The sequence below is a fragment of the Ostrea edulis genome, chromosome 5 (genome assembly GCF_947568905.1).
Source record: "Ostrea edulis chromosome 5, xbOstEdul1.1, whole genome shotgun sequence".
Lineage (NCBI taxonomy): Eukaryota > Metazoa > Mollusca > Bivalvia > Ostreida > Ostreidae > Ostrea > Ostrea edulis.
This window is the reverse complement of record NC_079168.1, coordinates 86500079-86524020: the sequence shown is the minus strand read 5'-3', so window position 1 is coordinate 86524020 and position 23942 is coordinate 86500079. Positions and strand designations below refer to the sequence as shown.

Here is a 23942-nt window from a genome sequence, read left to right as displayed (position 1 = left end):
TCAGAGCGAGTTAACCTCAAAAATAACATTGGGAGGTTTATTCAGGATTTCCCTCTTGACCTTGAACCACAGCTTGGCTGACATATATATATTTGATTGACAAATGAAATTGTGGGTAAGTCAAGATGCTGTTAATAGCATAACCAAAGATCACTAATTATGGTCAAATCACGATCAATCACAATGTAAAAATTTGAGAATAAATTCTATTACTGTTATGGTTTCTAGGTATTTTAGACTGTTGTATCTGTTATATAGTTGTTACAATACATGTTTTTACTAAGAAAAAAAAGGGGGTGGGGGGGGTGGGGGTACCACATACAGTACAACATACACCTGTCGGACAATTCAACCTGTAAGCATATTTATGCACTCCTGATATCAAATTGACATCACACACATTCTGAATAGAAAAGGCTTAAAGTACATGTAGGTCAATGGTGCACCAATCCAGCTGAACTGATTATGTATTAATTCTCCAAGAGGGAGTTGTTCTGATGATCGATTATATTTATAATTAAATAGATTTGCGATCAATTATTTTATTCTTAGCAATAATCGATTACAGTCATGCATTGTTTTCAATAATTGATTTTTCAGCAAGAGTATACCGCAAACAGTACAATATACGACTGTTGGACAGTGAAATTCATCCTGGAAGCATATTGTGCGCTCTTAATTGATACAACACAGATTCTGAATAGAAAAGCCTTAAAGTGGGTCATGGTGCACCAATCCATCTGACAAGTGAACGGATTATGTATTTCTCTGAGAGTGAGGATGTGACAAAATGTCGGTGCAATATCCATCTATAATGATAAAAAGTCCAGGAAACCAAAATTGATCTACTTTTAGCCCTAAAGTAGGTCATGGTGCACCAATTAAGTTGAAATGTGAACTGATTATGTATTTCTCTGAGAGGGAGGTTGTGACTACATTTCAGAGCAATACCTGTAACCATACCAAAAAAGAAAAATCGGGAAACTGACCTACTTCTACCCATAGAGTACTGTAGGTCATAGTGTACCAATCCAGCTGAAATGCTAACTGCACTTGTCTTCCTCCAAGAGGAAGCCTTTGACTAAATATCAGGGCAACATCTGTATCCCTAATGAAAAAAAATCCCAGGAAACTGTTTCACCAATTTTAAGCTCAACAGCAGGTAAGGTTGGACCAATCCAGCCTAAATGCAAACTGAACTTGTATTCCTCCGAAATGAAGCCTGTGACTAAATATCAGGGCAAAACTGTATCCTTAATGAAAATAAAACCCCGGAAAACTGAACTTGTATTCCGTTGAAAGGAATTTCAGGGCAATATTTGCAACAGAAAAAAGTCCGGAAAACCTACTTATAGCTCTAAAGTAGGCCAAGGATGGGCCAATCCAGCTGAAACTCACTCATACAATTCTTGAGGGAGAAATTATGACCAGATTTCAAAGTTGTACATGCATCCATTATGGGAAAAAGTCCGGAAAACATGACCCCGGATGGACAGCCAGTCAGACAGACACAAGGACAGAACCATAACATAATACGTATGGTCTAATGACAGACATATAAAAATGTCTCAATTTGTGTATTCTGGAGACTTCAATTCCAATTTGAATTTTCTCTTTGGTCATCCAGTGAGTAAGCAAAAAAAAATCCATAGTTTGGAAATATTTTGGTTTAATAAAACTAAGAGGTGGGGCACCATGAAAACACAATCTTGACATAGCAAACTATGCAGGAAATTTTATCAAAACAATTTAACTAAGTAAAATGTGCTTTATGTATGACAAAAATTTAAGACAATGAATTTAGTCTAGTCAAGGACAAGAAGTCACCAGTGATTGGGGTAAGCATGCTCTCTGCGTCATCCTCACATTAAATTAAAGAAAGGTGCATAGATATTAAAAATGTTTGTGCCATTGTGACACAATATCGTCGGTATACTTAGTTTGAACTTTCCCCCGGCCACCGACTTCGTAGACATACAAACTAAAAAACTTTTGAGCTGTTCCCTCACTGAATCTATATCGATTTAGAGCTTGAAAAATCTTTTATCACTGTCATGCTTTGTAACAGTACAACTTTTCATTCATTTCAGCTAGATTAGCACAGTAAAAAAGTTATTTGATCGGTTAATGCTGTTAAATTGTAATTTTAACGTGCACGGACTGAAGATGCCACGGAAAAAAATCCCTAAGCCCGACAAATGGACAGGGCAAACATTCCTTAATTTGACAAGAATGATAAACCAGTAGACACTGTAGAAGGAACCGTTGAACAAGACGATTACACAGAAGAGCCTTAATTAGGAAAACGAACACGCGGAAAAGTAAAAACAGACAATTCAGTCAGTAGTTATCTATGGCAATACACTAACAGTCTGTCGGTAGTGTTTAGATTATAATTTACTGGTCTCTCACACTTTTTAATTGTGACATAAATATTCGCATCGAAAGGCTCCTCCGATTATTCGATGATCATTTTTTGTCCTTTTCCCAACATTTCAGGGCAATATCTATCCGTAGCGAAAAAAAGCCCAGAAAACTGTTTGACCTACTTTTAGTGCAAAAGTAGGTCACGGTATACTAATTCGGCTGAAATTGTGACCAAATTTCAATGCTGTACATGCATCAGTTACGAAAAAGAGTCTGGAAAGCACGACCTTTAGACTGACACACAGACAGACCAATGCAGCTGATGGTTAGTTGGTTGAACATTGTTTAACGTCCCACTCGAGAAATTTTCACTAACTCGGAGATGTCATCATTGACAGTAAAGGAATGCAAAATTTAGACCTATGCTCGACACTCAAGGAGGGAGGGATTTCTATCGTGCCACCACACCTGCTGTGACAAAGGGGTCTCATCTGCAGGACCACTCCATTTAGTCACCTCTTATGACAAGCAAGGGTTACTGAGGATTCTAACCCAGATCTCTACGGGATTTGTATATTGTCATTTTTGCTAGCCAAGGGTTTATGATCCACTCCACTTCTCTACAACCCTTGGCTGCGTTAGCATGATCTTTGTGTCAATGATTGGATGCAGGCCTAGTCCCCTGCATCTAACCTGATAGCGTTTTACGTTACACCACGTGCAAGACGATGGAATGTGTAAACAATTAGTCATTGTCTTCAAAACACCATTTAATCAGATTTTCATAGTCTCCATACAATATTGCAGTGTGTAAGACTGTGAGGCTTTGCATATAACATCGTGTAACTCACTGGGCGCAGCACAGCCATTTTTATTTAACAACACACAAAGTGTAGTTGAACAAGATGTGTTAGTGAAACACAAATATCCCTGATAGTGGTCAATTCCAAAGATGGCCAAGGTCACAAAGATAAATATCTTGGAAGTTGGAACCAGTAGAAAGATCTTGTCACAAGAAATGTTCATGTGCAATATGAAAGCTCTAATATTTACCATTTAGAAGTTATGACCAATGTCAATTTTTTTAAAAAAAAAGTAAGTCAAATGTCAAGGTCAAAAGGTTTAGTACCCACGGAAAGGTCTTGTCAGAAGGAATGCTCATGTGAAATATTAAAGCTCTAGCACTTACTCTTTAAAAGTTATTAGTATTAAAGGTTAAAGTTTATAAAAAGTAGGTCAAACTCCAAGGTCACAGGGTCAAAAAAATTTGGTACTCACAGAAAGGTCTTGTCACAAGGATAACTCATGTAAAATATCAAAGCTCTAGCACTCACAGTTAAAAAGTTTTAAGCAAGGTTCAAGATTTCAAAAAATGGGTTAAACTCCAAGGTCAAGATCACATGGTCAAAAATGTTGGTACCCATGGGAAGATCTTGTCACAAGGAATACTCATGGGAAACATCAAAGCTCTAGCATTTACTATTCAAAAGTTATTAGCAAGGTTAAAGTTTCACACAGAATTACAGACAGGACAAAAACAATATGGCCCCTCGCTCTTTGATCTCGGGGGCATAAAAACGCATTTTCATTGTTTGAAAATGATGTAATCCAGAGATTGTTTTCTCCATCCGTTAGAGGTCACCACTCAAAGCAATGGAAATTGTGCTAACGCAGACAAGGGTTGTAGAAAAGAGGAGCGGATTGTAAACCTTTGGCTAGCAAAGATGGTATATTGTTTAAAACTTTAAAATTTCATATGACGGTAAATGTACCCCATATCAACAATATTCTTAAACAAGAGACCCATGGGTCACAATACTCACCTAGGCAGCAGCTCCTAGCATTGAATAAACAAGCTTAAGCACAACTTTCATTATACAGGCAGCTTGGTTCAGAAAAACTTTTCAATGGTAATAACTAAAAATTCATTAATCATCAAAGTTAATTATTAAACTTGACTCATAATTCATTAATTATCATATGCCCTTGCAGACGGTTACGACCTTTCATATTAACAAATGTCATCTAAGGAGGCTTTGTGCCAAGTTTGGTTCCCTATACATTCGCATGTAAAACTTTGATCCCCTATTGCATGTGGCCAATTCCTAACCCCAGGGGTCATGATTTTCACGAACTTGAATCTCCACTTCGTCAGGAAGCTTTCATGTAAATTTCAGTTTTTCTGGCACAGTGGTTCTTGAGAAGATTTTTCAATGACCCCACTATTTTTTGCATTTTTGTGATTATCTCTCCTTTGAAGGGGGCGTGGCCCTTCATTTGAATGAACTTGAATCCCCTTCACCTAAGGATGATTTGTATCAAGTTTGATTGAAATTGGGCGAGTAGTTTTGAAGAAAATTATCCTATATCTATTAGATATATGTAAAACTTTGATCCCCTAATGTTGTCCCAGCCTACCCTCAGGGGCCATATGATCTGAACAAAGAAGGTATGATTGTGTAGATAAGAAGGCCCAATTTTTTTTTCTGTTTCAAAAGTGTCTTGAATTAAGCTTGATCTGTGTTATAAGTAAGTTAATTATAAGCCAAGTATACTATTATACGAGGGCTGTTCGATATGTAATGTGTATTGTATTTGATTCAAATAATGAAAGAACATTACATCCCTTCAAAGTATTCTCTGCGGTTTGAAATACATAATTTCAATCTCTGAATCAATTTCTAAAATGTGTCATGGTACACTGACTTGGGTAGACCTCTGATGCACTGACTGATGGCTGAGACAAGGGCTTTTCGGGACTTGTAACGACAACCATATGAGAACTTCTTAAAGCTGCATGACCCGATGTTCATGTATTATTTTTGTACATTATTACTTTAAAGCAGATTAATTACTTTATAAAGTTATTAACTTTCCCTTAATTACATGCTTGAAAACAGTGAGAATATTATTTAGAAAGTAAATATAGTGTGGTACACATATAAATCATCCCATATAGACTTCTATAAATAGACCCATGCGCGTTAGGGGAATCCCAACATAATGTATTAACTCATACGCAACTGTCTAGTTTTAAGGCTGAAAGAGCGTAAAACAACGAATTACTAAGAGGTATTTGATATTTTTATTTCTATTAAACTTATGGCACGGTACTGTTGTAACAAAATACACAGATAAGACCACCGATGATCTGAAAGTTTGAACTGGTCACATGACTGTCACTTGAAATGGCAGAGCGACACGATTATTAGTAAACATCGATTTAAAATCAAATAATTTGGGTTAAAACAGGTGAAATAATGTATGATATGTCATACAGCCTCATAACTACATACGTGCGATGATTTAATAGCGTTTTTACGAGATGGAAAAAAATATTGTAATTCGGACCATACAGCTTTAAGTGTTGGAAAAAGGAAAAAGTCGCATGGGGCTAGATCTGGAGAGTATGGTGGGTGTGGCAAGACGGTAACCTTCTCCTACTTCAAAATATGCTTCACAAGCTCATGAAGTAGTTGAACATGCCTAAATCCTGACACAGGGCGTCATTTATGATAACATTTCTTGAGCTTTTTAGTATAACATCTCGGTAATATTGACCTGCAACACATTTGCCCTTCGGCACCGGAATTAGTACGGCTATACCATCACATGAGAAGAATATGCAATAAAGAACCTTCTTTGTGCTTATATGGTTCTTTTGGCAACTACAAGCCTTAGATCTACCGTGTTTAGTTAGCCATATTTTGTTTCCAATTTTTCTTACTGGTTCAAAATAGTGAACCCATGTTTCTTCAACAGTAACAATGTTTGCATATTGTCTTTGATTAAATTTGGGAAACATTTTGGCATTATCCTGTTATTTACTTCGCGAATCAACTAAGTTTGACGTTGTTGACGTTAACGTCAATTTCATCTCTGTACATGTTTACGACCACTATTACACTTTCTGACTTTAATTTCACAAATTTCGACTACTTTCATTTTGGGTCCGTGAGACTTATATTAATTTATTCCGTACAAAACAATCATAACAAATACAGAGGCGAAGCAAATAACAGGAGTAAATAGCGACGTAAGTTCTTTAAATGTACTCAAAACCTCGGAAATTATTTGCTTCGCGAAGCAAATAACAGGAGCATATATATACTGAGGCAGTTCATTGTAAATAACACTTCAAGGGGAAGATTTCCCCAGAAAAGGGTTTCTTTGGGGGAGAAACATATAAAAATGGGGCTTCATATTTTTGGGGGGGGGGGGTTAATTTAAAAGAGACACCAAATCAAGAAAATAGCACGTTTTTGTACAAAGCGAAGCAAATAACAGGAGTAAATAGCGATGCAAGTTCTTTAAATGTACTCGAAACCTTGGAATTTATTTGCTTCATGAAGCAAACAAGATGTACTGTGAGCAATGCTCACTAAGAATACCCCCCGCTTACCCCAATCTCCCAAAGGGTGTTGTTAATAGGTATAAATTACCTCTTTCCTGAGTGTCAAAATATGGTATGCCTTTGTAGAAGAAAATGGAAGATATAGTCCAAACACAAATCCATGGCATAAACCTATAATTTTGACCTTGAGATCAAAGGTCAAGAAGAGGTCATGAATGTACATGACACATAGTCTCATGGTGACACACCCATGTCTTATGGTATGACTATGTCAAAACCCTATAATCAATTATGACCTTGAGGTCAAAGTTCAAGGTCATATTGAGGTCATGAAGGTACTCGACACATCGTCTCATGGTGATACACTCATGTGTCAAATAAAATATGCCTATGTAAAAGAACAAAGAAGTCATGGCCCTGACAGGAATCCATTGTAAAAACCTATAATTTTGACCTTGAAGTCAAGGTCATATGAAGGTCATGAAGGTACATGACACATCGTCTCATGGTGATACACTCATGTGTCAAATATGGTATGCCTATGTCTAAGAACAAAGAAGTTATGGCCCGGACACGAATCCATTGTAAAAAAACCTTTCATTTTGACCTTGAGGTCAAGGTCATATAGGTCATGAAGGTACTCGACACATCGTCTCATGGTGATCTACCTGTGTGCCAAATATGGTATGCCTAAGTCAAAGAACAAAGAAGTTATGGCCCGGACACGAATCTGCACAGACAGATGGACGGATGGACAGACAGATTCCTACATACCCCCCCCCCAAACTTCGTTCGGGGGGTATAATAACAGGAGTATATATATACTGAGCCATTTCATTCTAAATAGCACTTCAAGGGGAAGATTTCCCGGGAAAAGGGTTTCTTTGGGGGAGAAATATATAAAAATGGGACTTGGTATTTTTGGGGGGAAATTTTAGTTAATTAAAAGAGACACCAAATCAAGAAAATAGCACGTTTTTGTACCAAGCGAAGCAAATAACAGGAGTTTATAGCGACGCAAGTTCTTTAAATGTACTCAAAACCTTGGAAATTATTTGTTTCGCGAAGCAAATAACAGGAATATATATATATATATATATATATATACTGAGGCAGTTCATTGTAAATAGCACTTCAAGGGGAAGATTTCCCCGGAAAAGGGTTTCTTTGGGGGAGAAACATATAAAAATGGGGCTTGGTATTTTTTTTGGGGGGGGGGGGGGGGGGGGAGGGGGGACAATTTAAAAGAGACACCAAATCAAGAAAATAGCTTTTTGTCCAAAGCGAAGCAAATAACAGGAGTAAATCTTTAAATGTACTCGAAACCTTGGAATTTATTTGCTTCACAACTCTAATTTAAACGGAGAGCGCAAGAAAGATGAAGAAAAATACAAATGGAACGGAATAAATCATCGATATTAGTAAATTTTATTACCCACATGATCATGTTAACTTAAATGTGATTGGTTAATTGAATCTTTAATCGGCCAATGGCAACACATGTTGTTACTGTTATGATAACAGGTTTACCTAAAACCCAGCTTTACAAATTACAATCGAATAACATTGCTGGTTTCCCATAGCCATATTGTGTATATATATTTACGGAATAAAGGCAAGTACTTAAAAGATGGATATAAAATGTAAAAGTAATATAACAAGTGAGGTACATTACGTATAACATTAAGCATATCAGAAGTAAAAGAGGGCCACAATCCCTGTAAAATGTTTAGGATTGTGATAAACATGCACAGAGATGAAGTTGACGCTAACAACAACGTCAAACTTATTTAATTCGCGAAGTAAATAACAGGATAATGCCAACATTTTAAGCAATTGCTTAGCGGTTTGTACTCTTACCCATTTTTGGTCATCTGTCAATATATGTGATATCCATCTGGCAGAAATCGTTCGTACTTTCAAAATACAATAATCAACTAATGTAGGCCTACAGTACTAGACTACCTATTAGGCACTGCACTGGGGAAAATAATGCTTTGGCAATTTTCATTCAATTTTTCACCGAGACATAAATTATGTTTCTTTCAATTTAACATAGGGCCTATATAATCCTCACCAAAATTTTCCATACAACAGATGGCGGCAAGTCTCCGTAGAGCATCCCCATCAGAGAGGGAGGACTATTTATAACAAAATCATCTGCCTTAGCCAAAGCTTTCATCACATTGTCATCGTGCTTTATTAAGAGATCGTCCTCGGAAGTTTCTGTTGATGTTTTCTGTGAAATTTTCAACCCCTGTTTTCTTTTCCGCGGCATCGTCTGTATCTTCTCTCTAGACTCTTGTCTAATATTGACTGAATTTCCCGCGAAACTTCATTTCCGGCTGGGCGAGCAGCGGATCATGCGCTCGTCTTTTTCCGTAAACGGTTACAGATATAGCCGAGTAATTACGATTGGGGAAAGGGGGAGGGGCGTATTTTTGTTTGTTTGTATCAATCGTTAAAACTCGGCCATTTCCGTAACCGACAAATTTGTCGGTTACGGAAATGGCCGAATTGTTACGATTGTGTTTGTATATTATTATAATTTTTCCATAAATATTTATCAGTATGATTTATTATTTATTTGTTAAATTAAACTCTCTTGTCAATAATATGATTTTTTAAAAAAGAAATTTCGTTGACTCATTGACTATTTCCCATAATTCTTTGAGGTAAACAGTTGTGTAACACACGCACATGGCCGCGTTGTAAATATCGAAACCATGCCAGAGGGTCCCGAGTTGCATCTTGCTAGCCAGTTTGTGAATCTTGTCTGTAAAGGGAGAATATTTAAAGGTCCAATAGTAAAATCTGAAGTGAGTAAACATGCCCATGTTGAATTTGAAGACGAATTCACAATCTCGGCGACGTCCAGGGGCAAGGAGATGAAGCTGACTCTGGCCACCCCATGTGTGGATGAGAAATCAGCCAGCAAAGTAAAGGGCAAATCTCTTGATATCGTGTTTCAGTTTGGGATGTCGGGGAAGTTTGATTTCTATGAGGCCACAGAACTTAAGAAGCACGCACATCTGAATTTCTTCACCAGAAGTGAACCCCAGATGGTACTAAGCTTTGTGGACTATAGGAGGTTTGGTAAATGGCATGTGGGTGGGGATTGGTCACAAGGAAGAGGGCCGTGTGTCTTGTTTGAATACCAGGCCTTCAGGTAAATATAGAGTGGTTTTGAATATGTTTCTGATATTATAAGACTTAACAGCTGCTTAATTCTTCCAAGCTTTCATATTAATTTGATCTCGGGTTGGCTGAGATTTGACTCGGTTGGAAATTTGGACCAACACCTTCTTCGGTGAAGGCATCAGTCCATATATCCAGCCGAGCCGAATCTCAGCCGAGATTATCATCATATATATGTAAGACTCCAAAGTGCGATGGGACTCCAAAGTGCGATGGTCATGCCAAACCCCGATGGTCTGCGCCAAACCCCGATGGTGTGACATGCCAAAGTGCGATGGTCCACACTCATGCGCCAAAGTGCGATGGTCTGACACGCCAAAGTGCGATGGTGTGACACGTCGAAATCCATTGGTTTGTAAACGACACTGTGTTTTGGTACAGACTGTACCAACCGTGTGTTGTTTCACCAAAATATCAGTGCAAAATCCATGCATAAAAAATAAGAAGTTCAACTTATTTCATTACCATCTAGTTGTCGTGTTATTAAACACAAAATTTTCCAACGCGAAATCGTATAGAATGTTTTGCATTATAGCATATCCCCAGGATTTTATTACGTGTATGTCACAAGTAATAAATGATCATGAATCAAAGAATGTTTGGGCGAAGTAGATAGTTCGACAACAAATGTACTTTGCCGTTCTCACTATCCTCAACCTTGTATACCTTGCCATTGCTGTCGTCCGTGTTGCATTTCTTCGGTTTTATTTTGAAAGACGTTAAGAATGACGTCACAATGATGTGACGTCACAAACGTTACTGAACTCTGCACCATCGGACTTTGGCGTGGCCATCGCACTTTGGCGTCCGTAACGTTAACAAACTATCGCACTTTGGCGCAGACCATCGCACTTTGGCGTGACCATCGCACTTTAGAGTCTTACATATATATTTATATATCAGATTCAGAAGGACAGTGTAACTACAGAAGTGAGATATAGGGAGACAAAACTTCCACTGAATACACTCTTTTGGGTAGGTGGGACTTGTAGTACCTGTTTGATAGTTATGAACATGGTCTTCTTACTAGCTTTGGCTAGTGGGTGAACCCTATAGCTTGATCAGTAAAGCTCTAGATGAACTGCCGTGCTTGAGGTCATTTTTTGCATGTCTGGTGCCCAACTTGGGATCTTTCTCTGGTGGGTGAGAATGATTGCTTCTGAATCTTTGCCCCATGTGTACAGATACTCCAGGAGAGTTGGAACAGCTCTCTCTGTGAAGGACGACAATGTGGTAGTGTTAGCTAGACTTGGCCTTCCTACTAGTCTGGCTAGTGGGTTAACCCTATAGCAAGATCGTTAAAGCACTGGACTGTCGTGCCAGAGGTCCTGAGTGTTTCTTTCCTCAACAGAGGTAACATAGTATCTGTAATACTAACCATATTTGCTTTGCCCCAAATCCCATTTCTGCTGATTACACATACCTTTTGCTACACTATATCAAACAATGTATTTTTAGTGCAAGCTGGTCTGATAAAACGTCACAGACACTATTGAAAATCTGTAGGATTTAAATTTTTATTTTTAAATTAGTCTTGCAGGTACTTTTAAATTTTCCAAATGTCAAATCTCCAGGAACCTTTTTGTGCATGGGTGAGTTTGTGTTGCTTAATAGATTTTACATGTACTATCTGCAGTCTTAACTTCTGTATCTGGATTGTTCGTGAGACCAAAAAGAAATTCACAGGCCCAAACCAGACAATTACTTTTTTCAGTTTTGAAAAGAACTTCGAGAGAAACAGAGAGTTAAAAATACATTAAACCAGTCAAAATTTAAGTTCTAGTGTGATAGAAACACTTATTGTTATTGATTCTGATTCCTTTCATTACTCCATTATAGTAACATATTTTTATCTGAAGTCAATGATCTTGATGAAGACAAGAAAACAGCCTTGGCGGTCTTGTGTAAGTAATTTGTTTTTACTGGACTTGGTCTTCAGGCAGTGGCTAATTTCAAAGTACTTTTCCTAAAACATGCAATATGTATCCTTGTTGTTTTCCCAATTTACCTCTTTCTGTTGTCAACTTCTAAAAGGAGGGGGTACAGGACCCTGAAATGGTCTATTTACCCTACATTATATGTTTTAACCCAGTACTACCTGACTCAGGGTCGGGTTGTCGGCGACTAATCCAGCACTTCATCAGTGCCCTCTGGGTTCTGGTATAGAGGGTGGCAAGTCGCCCCGACAGAACAACAAAATTTGTCAAAGGGTGTCGGCTCAGGAAAGCAACGGCAGCCATCTAGCAACCCTCGTGAACTAGCGGTTACCTACATACCTATAGGAAGGCTTCAGGAGTAAATCTCGAGGAAAATCTACAACTCATGGACCTCGCTGTCACCATCCCAGCCTATAATTAAGCCATGGCAGACGATCCATGAGTGTGAAGGGTGGGGCCAATATTTCGCACATTGAACTTCACCTTAAAACTCCATTGTGCAGGCACGAAGGACACGTTCACTACTGCCAAGAGGATACATTTTATTTCAATTCATCGAGCTGTAAATTCATGGGTAGGGGTTATAATGGAAGGTCAGTTGGTTTTCCACATCCATTTACCAGTGGAAAGAGGTTTTACTAACCTTTAACTTTTCTTATTTGAAAAAACTGAAATAAATATCAGTATTAGAGGTCCACACTCTAAATGTTTGTCAAAATAAACGATTTCTGCTCCTCCCAATAGTTGTTTCACCATTATAAACTCTTGTATCAGATGAGATGCAAAATATTATCATACACACATGGTGGGTACATATATGCTGCCCACTGCATTCCTGTGTGGTCTATAATGAAACATTACCAGCTGCTATGCAACCCCAAACTGGGGGGAAACACAAATCCAGTGAGTTTCATGTCAGGACAGTGCAAACAAAAATAGAAATTTATCATCTTTCTCTATTGAAAATATTGATCATGTCAAAGAGGAAAGAAATATTAAATTCAATGACCAAATCAAGCAATAACCGAGGCCCCGTGTCACAGCAGGTGTGGCACAATAAAGATCCCACCCTGCTCAAAGGCTATAAGTGCCGAGCTTAGGCCTAAATATTACAGCCCTTCACCGGCAATGGTAACATCTCCATATGGGTGAAAAATTCTCAAGAGGGGTGTTAAACATTATATAATCAATCAATTTTCTTGATGTGGTCTCTTTAATGTATACCATGTATCGGCTGATGTAAACAAAATCCATACTTTTATAACTTTAATCATTATCTACATAACCAGTCTATTATTTATGTATACACTCTGTACTCATTTATGTGTTCCATTGATAGAATACTGCTTGTTCCTTCATCACAGTAGAGCTGATACTAGTGTGTGGGACTTTTTCTATTGTATGATGTTTGCTGGATTCACATAAATGTACATTTTTTGTAGGAAAAATGTTTTGGATAATGTAAAGGATTCGGCTTTCAACAAACCAATCTGTGAATCTCTTCTGAACCAAAAATACTTTAATGGAATTGGAAATTATTTGAGAGCTGAAATTTTATACAGGTAAACAATGCATGTTTAGTTTGATTATGACCTTGTTATGCCCCCTAGATCGAAGATCGGGGGGGGGGGGGGGGGCATATTGTTTTTGTCCTGTCTGTCATTCTGTAATTTTGTCTGAAACTTTAACCTTGTGAATAACTTTTGAATAATAAGTGATAGAGCTTTGATATTTCATGTGAGTATTCCTTGTGACAAGACCTTTCCGTGGGTACCAACATTTTTGTTTGGGGGGCATATTGTTTTTGTCCTGTCTGTCATTCTGTAATTTTGTCTGAAACTTTAACCTTGTGAATAACTTTTGAATAATAAGTGATAGAGCTTTGATATTTCACGTGAGTATTCCTTGTGACAAGACCTTTCCGTGGGTACCAACATTTTTGATCCCGTGACCTTAACCTTGTAGTTTGACCTACTTTTTGAAAACTTTAACCTTGCTAATAACTTTTGAACAATAAGTGATAGAGCGGTTGATATTTCACATGGGTATTCCTTGTGATAAGACCTTTCCATGGGTGCCAATATTTATGACCCTGTTATCTTGGAGTTTGACCTACTTTTTTTCCGTTGGTATTGAACCTTTTGAACTTGATATTTGACCTACTTTTAATTTTTTTTTTACATTGGTCATAACTTCTAAATGGTAAATATTAGAGCTTTCATATTGTACATGAGCATTTCTTTTGACAAGATCTTTCTACTGGTACCAAGATATTTGCCCTTGTGACCTTGGCCATCTTCGGAATTGGCCATTATCGGGGGCATTTGTGTTTCACAAACACATCTTTTTTTTACTGGAATTCTATAACCACATGTATATGATATTTAATTGATAAAAGTAGGTGTAAGAGATACATATGTAACATGTAATGTTTGTGCTCGGTGCTGGAGATGATTTGTTTTGCGTCAGACTAGAATGATGCCCTGTCATTGGTTACAACATGTCACATGATTGCTGTCTAAATTTCTTTTGATTGTGAGAAGAATAGTGTCCAGAACATCTCTTTAATTGTATTTCTCTCCCTCGTTCACAGATACATATTAAACATATTGTTCCTTAACAAAACAAAACATTATTAGGTTTAATGTTACTGACTGTCTACAAAAATTTGTTGGATTGTTAAAGTTGATCGTAGAAGGCTCGGCATTGCCTGCCCAACAACTTTCTGTAGACAGTCAATAACAAACCTAACTAGTATTACTGTACCTCCGTGTACATATCTGTTACTGCCTGTCTGAGTTAACTCTTACTGATGCTCAGACAAAACTTTTGACATTTTTATTGCTCATTTCAATACTAGTTAGACAGATAGCAACAATCAGAAGAATCCATATGAGTTCCTTTCTCTGGAGATGTCACAAAATTAAGTGTTCAGTGTTCCATCACTGAAGCTGACTGAGTAACATGTGTATTGTAAAACTGCCATGTTACTAATAACCTTAAGTCGTATTCCATATATGAGGACCAATTTGAAAATATGAATTTCTATTCTTTTCAGGGCTGGAATTCCACCATTTGTGGCTGCTAGATCAGTTTTGGAGCCCCTGCTTGATGAATTGTCAGAGAGTTCAATGAAAGTGAAGGTCAAGTCTGAGTCCCAAGACATTTTACAGCTGTGTCACACACTGCCGCAGGAAGTAGTGAACCTAGGTAAGTCTGTGTCACACACTGCCACAGGAAGTAGTGAACCTAGGTAAGTCTGTGTCACACACTGCCACAGGAAGTAGTGAACCTAGGTAAGTCTGTGTCACACACTGCCACAGGAAGTAGTGAACCTAGGTAAATCTGTGTCACACACTGCCACAGGAAGTAGTGAACCTAGGTAAGTCTGTGTCACACACTGCCACAGGAAGTAGTGAACCTAGGTAAGTCTGTGTCACACACTGCCACAGGAAGTAGTGAACCTAGGTAAATCTGTGTCACACACTGCCGCAGGATTGATTGGTTGCTTGTATCTTGCTTAACGTCTCTTTCGAGAATTTTTCACTCATATGGAAAGGTCACCAAGACCGGTGAAGGGCTTCAAATTTAGGCCTTTACTCGGCGCTTACGGCCTTTGAGCAGTGAGGGTTCTTTAGCGTGTCACACCAACTGCGACACGGGATATTCGTTTTTAAGGTAATCTCCGAGGATCTGCGACATTCACACCTGATGCCGAGCGTTTGGCGATGAAACTGTCACTACCTGTTTTAACGACTTAGGTCTGTCAAGGCCGGGATTCGAACCCTGGCCTTTCACATGCGGGGTGAACGCTCTAACCACTAGGCCACCACGGCGGTCTACTGTCGCAGGAAGTGGGAACCTAGGTAATAAGTCTGGTATCTGTTGTAGTCACTGAGGGATATTCATCATATGTACATCTACCTAGCTTTTGTTCAAAACCGAAATTTATTTCTTAAATGTTATGTCAAGTGCAGGGGAAAAAAATGAACATGAGCAGTCATAGACTCCATAGGCAGCAGCCTCAAGCAAGAATCCTCAAATTTTCAGGAGTTATCTCTCTTTGTGCATGTCACACTCTGCATCTTTACATACTGAGTCTCCAACCAGATCTCTCCTAAAGAAATAGATCTGAATTAAATCACTTGTTTCAGCTGTTGGATCCGTCTTTGGTGAAATTTTAATGAAAAGCAAGTTATTTTTTCTCTTAAATCATAAATACATGTACTGTATAGTGTTACATGTTTATACACAACTGTCAGCTTATACGAGAATTGATGAAAACATGAATAAAGAAAAGGGGAAAAAAAGGATTGTTGGTGTTTATAGTTTAAAAACTAATCAGGATAAATGTGTGAAGATTTTTATAGCTAACATATTTGATAATGATAAAAGATCATTTTTCATCAACACAGAGGTTTGAAGAAAATATATCTCCTGTCTGTGACCGATCAACTGGGGATGCTTACTCCTCCTAGGCACCAGATCCCACCTCTGGTGTGTCCAGGGGTCCGTGTTTGCCCAGTTCTCTATTTTGTATTGCTGATAGGAGTTATGAGATTTATCACTGTTTGTTTTCTTCACCTTTCATGTATTTAAGCTGAATTTTTTTTTACATTGCCCTTCTTTTATTAAAAACAAAACAGTCACACAATTCAATTAAGCACATGAAACAAAAAAAAACCCCAAAAAACAACAAAAAAACAAAATAACCTTACTGGGAGAAGGTGTAGAAACTATTCCAGTGGAGTATCTGATTAGAAATGTACTGCAGCTATTAGAGTGAATTAGTGTACCAGGTGGATATAAATACATGTATATAACAAACATTGTTACCTGTGAAATACAAAGAGGTACTTAATCTTCCCATAACATTATAGATACAACATACTTAGTTTATAAGATCATAACACAATTCATGATGTCACCAGTTTGTTTTTCATCATAGAATTCAGTGTTGTATAAATGGGAACATAATTAATGAATGCATTTCTTCCTCCTTCCACTGGCTTGCCAGGAGGGACAGGGTATGACCCTGAAGGGAGAGACCCAGACTACTCCAAGTTCTCAGAGTGGCTCCAGTGCTACTACAAACCAGACATGAAAAACATGGCTGACCACAACAAGAGAACAATATGGTATCATGGAAATCCAGGGCCCATGCTTCCAAAAGGTATCCAGTAGATGGAGATAAAAAAATTGCCAGTTGTAGAATTGATGCTTTAAGCTATAATCTTCAAAGTAATAGAACAATGCACAAAATACATGAAATTTCAACTGGTTGCAATAATAGATTAGATATCATGCAAAAACAATACACCATGCATTAACCTATTTGTTCATTATTAATCCTACTCATTCACTATTTAAAAATCTTCTCATTCACAATTAAATCTACATGTATTTGTTCACTATTAAATCTACTTGCTCACAATAATCTACATGTATGTGTTCACTATAATGTACTTGTTCACAATAATCTACATGTATGTGTTCATTATAATGTACTTGTTTATTATTAAATCTACTTTATGTTCTCTAAAAAATGTACTTGTAAGTATTAATGTAAGTTTGAAATATTTTATAACTTATGACATGTAGTTCACAAACGTTTCCTAAATTTTATAGATATCAAAACTAGAGGGTTAAAGAGAAGTTCAAAAGTAGCCAAAAATAATATGAAGGTATGTTTGATAAATGTGTAACATAGAGGTTTGTGCATAGATTTTCTGTGTTTCCAGGTTATTTAAAGTTTTGATTTAATCACATAATTAATGCAATAAAAAAATTTTAAAAAATGGTTCAGTATCATTTAATTATCTGGTGCGGTTCAAAGCAACTAGGGTAAAATTACAGCAAGTAACATTTTGTATTGTGCCGGTAGAAAATGAAGAAAGGGGACTTGGAATCTGAAGAGTCAAAGGAGGAGAATGGTAGATCTCTTATTGTAACACGTGAACAGCTCCATAAAGCAGAAGACAGTGACCCAAAGCAGTCTTCAGCAAAATCATTAACAAAGTCATCTTCTAAATCATTAAAAACATCATCCACCAAGGGCAGAAAGTCCATTAGTTCAGCAGATGTGAGAAAAAATGGATCTGCTTTCCCAAGAAGGAAGCTAGCAGAAGGAGAAGAAAATGGCTTGGTTTTGAAGAAATCAAAATTCTTCATCTCTGATAATGATATCACATCATCAGGTGTTATTAATAGAGATTCAGATACTGGTACTCCTAAAGCATCAAAGTTACTGAGAGGAAAGAAGAAGAAAAACTCCAGCATGCCAGTGATGGAGTCTGATAGCAGACGACAGAGGGGGGTGACATCTGCTGGCAATAGACAGAAGAAGTCTGTTGTTACAACAATGATTGGCAGAAACTCACCAGAAGTCACTCCGAAATGTGTGAGACAAAGAGCAGCAAGAGGTAGGTGTGATACTGTAGTGGGAAGTCTTCTAAGCCATATTACATGGAATGTATCAACACACAAAGATTAGTACTATTGTGGTAGATCTTCACATGTTGTGAAGGTTAGGTACAGACATTTCCATGTAAATGAGATATATAATGTGTATGAATTCTTTTGCACAAATCAACAATTTACAGTGGTGTAAGATCTCACCAGTCTGGTTATTAAGTAAGATCTCATCAGTCTGGTTAAGTAAGATCTCATCAGTCTGGTTAAGTAAGATCTCACCAGTCTGGTTAAGTAAGATCTCATCAGTCTGGTTAAGTAAGATCTCACCAGTCTGGTTAAGTAAGATCTCATCAGTCTGGTTAAGTAAGATCTCACCAGTCTGGTTATTTAGTAAGATCTCACCAGTATGGTTAAGTAAGATCTCACCAATCTGGTTAAGTAAGATCTCATCAGTCTGGTTATTAAGTAAGATCTCATCAGTCTGGTTATCAAGTAAGATCTCACCAGTCTGGTTATTAAGTAAGATCTCATCAGTCTGGTTATTAAGTAAGATCTCACCAGTCTGGTTATTAAGTAAGATCTCACCAGTCTGGTTATTTAGTAAGATCTCACCAGTATGGTTAAGTAAGATCTCACCAATCTGGTTAAGTAAGATGTCATCAGTCTGGTTATTAAGTAAGATCTCATCAGTCTGGTTATCAAGTAAGATCTCACCAGTCTGGTTATTAAGTAAGATCTCATCAGTCTGGTTATTAAGTAAGATCTCACCAGTCTGGTTATTAAGTAAGATCTCACCAGTCTGGTTAAGTAAGATCTCACCAGTCTGGTTATTAAGTAAGATCTCATCAGTCTGGTTAAGTAAGATCTCATCAATCTGGTTAAGTAAGATCTCATCAGTCTGGTTAAGTAAGATCTCATCAGTCTGGTTAAGTAAGATCTCACCAATCTGGTTAAGTAAGATCTCACCAGTCTGGTTATTAAGTAAGATCTCATCAGTCTGGTGAAGTAATATCTCGCCAGTCTTGGTAAAATCATATCCTTAGATCCACTAACAGCATGCTATGCACTGATCCATCTATAAAGGATTTAATGAGATTGGGATTACCCAAATTAACATGTCTCAACTACGAAATCATTATATGATATATTATTCATTTATTGACATGTTTAAGGTCCATATGATAGTTTAGCTACCTTAGAAGTATAGTATTTACCAAGTCTGTGAATAAGGCCTAAATAAGAAAATAATAGTTTCTCAGACAAAAATTGAAAATTTTGATGAGGAAAGCATTTTTTTTCTATTTGACTGTTCAATAGTCAAATAGGAAAAAAAAAAATTTCATCAAAATTTATAAATTTCTTTTGGTCTAAATGTTTATTATATGATTTGAATGATGTATAGGGCATTTTTATTGGTTTCAACTTGGGTTTTAAAATTTTTTATTTTTTTCAAAACCGGTTATGAACCAGTATAAAACCAAAATGAGCTTTTTTCATTTAATGGTCTTAAACTGAAACTAGTTTCTGGAAAACAACATGGCGACTGCTGGAGTGCGGCACTTGTCTCCAACAGTTTGATTGTATTGAGCAATTTATTCTGATCATCCTTGCTGTGAAAAGTTGATTTAAGTTAAGTCAGAACATATAACAGACAAAATGCATTTCACAAATTGAAAACTGTCGCCTCACACACACTCCAAATATCCCTGGAAGTGTATCTACAATTGTTTGTAGTGTTAACTGTGTAGAAACGTATTTGACATAAATCAAGAATTGTTTTTCAACTGTGGTTTTTACACAAATGAAGATAAGTTGAAGAAATATTTTCCGATGATTGTAAAAATAAATCAAATGGTATGTTACAAGTGCTATGTTAGCTATTTTTGATGTGTTTCTTTTTAACCAAAACTTTCCATTTTAGTGCCAAACCATTAAACCATCTACATGCAACTGGTTTTGAACTTAATGAAAGCTATTTTCAAACCATGAACCTAAACCAAATCTAGTTTTTGATCAATAACTTTGCCTAAAAACACTGAAACCAGTTACTAAGCTACTAGATCTTAGAAAACGATACCTGGTTGGCCATTTTGGTTTACAGCTAGACTACAAGATTAGAGACGCAAGTTTTCTTTGGACACCCAACAAATACATGTATGTAATGGCCAGTCATATAAATTTGGGAATTCTTACAGTCTTTCTTTTCTTTTTGGTTGGAAAAGTCAAATGTTGTATTCACCTTGAAGGCATGTGGAGGTGAACAATATTTTCTATTTATTCTAGTTTTTATGGTCCCTGAAAATTTTTCGGGGAGCACATAGTTACTGCTGTGTCTGTACGTCATTCCTAGCTCATATCTCTTAAACCTTTAAGACTTTGATCAGAAATTGATATAATTGATCACAAATGTTCCTTAAGACAAGGACCTGTAGACTAAGATCTCTCAAGTTCATTTTTGGAAAGGCCAAGGTGATTCAGAATATATAAATATTCCTTATTTCAACAGTTTTTGATATACATGAATAAGTTTTCATCTCTTAAGCATGTTAAATCTTTCACAAGAAATTGATCATAATTGATCACAAATCTTTCTTGGAATAGGGGACTTTGGACTATATAGTCCAGTATTATTATTACTGCACAATTGATTCTCAAGTTTTATGCATAATGCCTCATTCTTATGCTAACAACTATAACTGGATTTGACTTGCTTTGAAAGAATGTATACATACATTTTATAATTTAGTTAAATGCCAGTATCGTTAAAATACTTTGAAACATTGATTCATGTCTTCTTCAAAGACTGTACAATTTTTATGCCCCCGAGATCGAAGATCGGGGGGCATATTGTTTTTGTCCTGTCTGTCATTCTGTCTGAAACTTTAACCTTGCTAATAACTTTTGAACAATAAGAGATAGAGCTTTGATATTTCACATGAGTATTCCTTGTGACAAGACCTTTTCGTGACATTGACCATCTTCGGAATTGGCCATTATCGGGGGCATTTGTGTTTCACAAACACATCTTGTTAGTACTACATTTGTGAATTTTTTTAATTTAATTTTTCAGCGGAGAGGGCAAAGTTGCGCCATCAGAGGTAATGCTTTAACAAATCTTCTTCCCACAAGATAATTCAGGAAAAAGAACAGAATGGAACACAGCCATCATTCATTGTCAGGAATGTCTGTTATCAAGTAACACCATGATCAAAACTAATCACTACAGGATGACGCAATTTTTGCCAGAATAAAATGGACTGGATCTGGGTCTAAAGATATTTTGTTCCATAGAAACAAAAATAGTTACAACTGTAAAGTCTCAGTCTGTGTCTTTGGAAGTTGTCTTTGGGTCAGATATGGAATTATTTAAATGATTATAGACTCAATAGTTTGTTTGTTGAAATTGTATAGAACACTGATTTTGACTACAGATTACTCCGGTTACCTGGACTGGGTTGCTCAAAACCTTGGTTAAGCTTAACCAGTGGTTAAATAACTTGTCCACTGGTTAAGTTTTAGCCAATGGTTAAATTCTATTCGTTATCTTCACCTTTCATACATTACCTGATCAAGATATAAGGCTCAGGGCGGGTGTGACCGGTCGACAGGGGATGCTTACTCCTCCTATGCTCCTGATCCCTCCTTTGGTATATCCAGGGGTCCGTATGAGATTGTTATCTTCACCTTTCATAGTACTATTGGATTTTGTGAATGTGTTTTTTTAATGAAATAATGAAATTTTTAAAATCTGGATAAAAAAGATGTACATTTTTTAATATGCAAGTTTTTTCTTTATTAGTGTACATATAAATATTTTCTGAGTTTTTTTTTATTATTATAAAAATACAATTTACTCTATTTAATATCATGACTATATGTGAGGTAACTGATATAAATGATAATCAGATCTTGATTATATTTGTAATGAGTGAATCTGAGAGCATGTAGAAACTTTTTGACAAGGAGATAGTACTTTACCATGTTCAAATCATTTTCAATGTTATACATGAATATATATACATTCACCAATGTCTTGTCAATAATGATCCTTTGCCTGTTCAATTTTTATACACCCGTCATATTATGATATGGCACTGTCCGTCTCTCTGTCTTTTTTTCTGAAACAGATGCATGTATGACTTTGAAATTTGGTCACAATTTCTCCCTCAAGAATTGTAAGAGTGAGTTTGCATTTTAGGTGGATTGGTCCGTCTTTGACTTATTTTACAGCCATAAGTAGGTCAAACAGTTTTCCGGACTTTTTTCGTTACAGATACAGATATTGCCCTGAAATTTACACATAACCTTCCTCCCAGAGGAATACAAATTCAGTTGGCATTTCAGCTGGATTGGCCTGTGCGTCCATGACCTACATTAGGACTAAAAGGAGGCCAAACAGTTTTCCTGGCTTTTTTTCATTATGGGTACAGATATTGCCCTGAAATTTAGTCACAGGTTTCCTCTTGGAGGAATACAAGTTCAGTTTGCATTTCAGCTGGATTAGTCCATCCTTGACCTACTTTTGGGCTAAAAATAGGTCAAACAGTTTTCCGACTTTTTTCTTTATGGATACAGATTTTGCCCTGAAATTTAATCACAGGCTTCCTCTCGAAGTTAGCAGTTAGCATTTCAGATGGATTGGCACACTATGACCTACTTTAGGGGTAAAAATAGGCCAAACAGTTTCCTGGCTTTTTTTCATTATGGGTACAGATATTGCCCTGAAATTTAGTCACAAGTTTCCTCTTGGAGGAATACAAATTCAGTTTGCATTTCAGCTGGATTGGTCCATCCTTGACCTACTTTTGGGCTAAAAATAGGTCAAACAGTTTTCCGGACTATTTTCTTTATGGATACAGATTTTGCCCTGAAATTTAATCACAGGATTCCTCTTGAAGGAATACAAGTGCAGTTAGCATTTCAGATGGATTGGCACACTATGACCTACTTTAGGGGTAAAAATAGGTCAAACAGTTTTCCAGATTTTTTTTGTTTGGTGTGGTCACAGGTATTGCTATGAAATTTAGTCACAACCTCCCTCTCAGAGAAATACATAATCAGTTCACATTTTAAACATTTAAACTTAATTGGTGCACCATGACTTTCTGTAGGGCTAAAAGTAGATCAGATGGTTTTCTGGACTTTTTTGTCATCATAGACAGATATTGCACCGACATTTTGTCACAACCTCACTCTCGAAGAAATACATAATCAGTTCACATGTCAGATGGATTGGTGCACCATGATCCACTTTAAGACTTTTCTATTCAGAATGTGTGTTGTATCAATTCAGAGTGCACAACATGCTTCCAGGTTGAATTTCACTGTCCGGCGGTTGTATATTGTACCATTTGTTGAAATTCACTGTCCGGGGGCGTATATTATTGTACTGTTTGCGGTCCTCGTTATATCCTTACATTGCATATACATGTAGAACTTTGCTTACTTCATAAAGAGGCTTGCTTTGTGTGGAATACATTTTGGAGCATAATAAACTTTATTTTATAAAAGATAGATATTCAGAATGATTTAACCTACTTCAATACTTTCAAATATGCAAACAACCTAGAGATTTATTCTTTTTGGACTAAATTAATGTTGGATTAATGTTCCCCTTAAGATAAAAATTTTAAGCAGAGTAAACTCCAATATTAATTTAGTCCAAAAGATCC

General features: G+C 36.8%; 2 protein-coding genes and 1 non-coding gene across 3 annotated transcripts in view; 1 reads left to right on the top strand and 2 right to left on the bottom strand.

Annotated features, from left to right (window-relative positions):
- The window catches only part of LOC125651896 (uncharacterized), a 19656-nt gene extending 10383 nt beyond the window's left edge, over positions 1-9273 (bottom strand). The window contains exon 1 of the mRNA XM_048880741.2: positions 8799-9273. Within this exon, the coding sequence (XP_048736698.2) occupies positions 8799-8999 (201 nt within the window). The 5' untranslated portion in view covers positions 9000-9273. The remainder of the gene's footprint in view (positions 1-8798) is intronic.
- A 120-nt stretch (positions 9274-9393) lies between these two features.
- LOC125651960 (endonuclease 8-like 1) lies at positions 9394-23782 on the top strand. The gene is made up of 7 exons (XM_048880812.2): positions 9394-9890; positions 13299-13418; positions 14915-15066; positions 16874-17029; positions 17485-17540; positions 17741-18278; positions 21341-23782. The coding sequence occupies exons 1-7, from the start codon at positions 9448-9450 to the stop codon at positions 21370-21372; spliced, it is 1497 nt and encodes a 498-aa protein (XP_048736769.1). The 5' UTR covers positions 9394-9447; the 3' UTR covers positions 21373-23782.
- Positions 15621-15692, bottom strand: Trnaa-cgc (transfer RNA alanine (anticodon CGC)). The gene has a single exon. It is a non-coding gene; the product is annotated as a tRNA-Ala (tRNA).
- Positions 23783-23942: the final 160 nt, after the last annotated feature.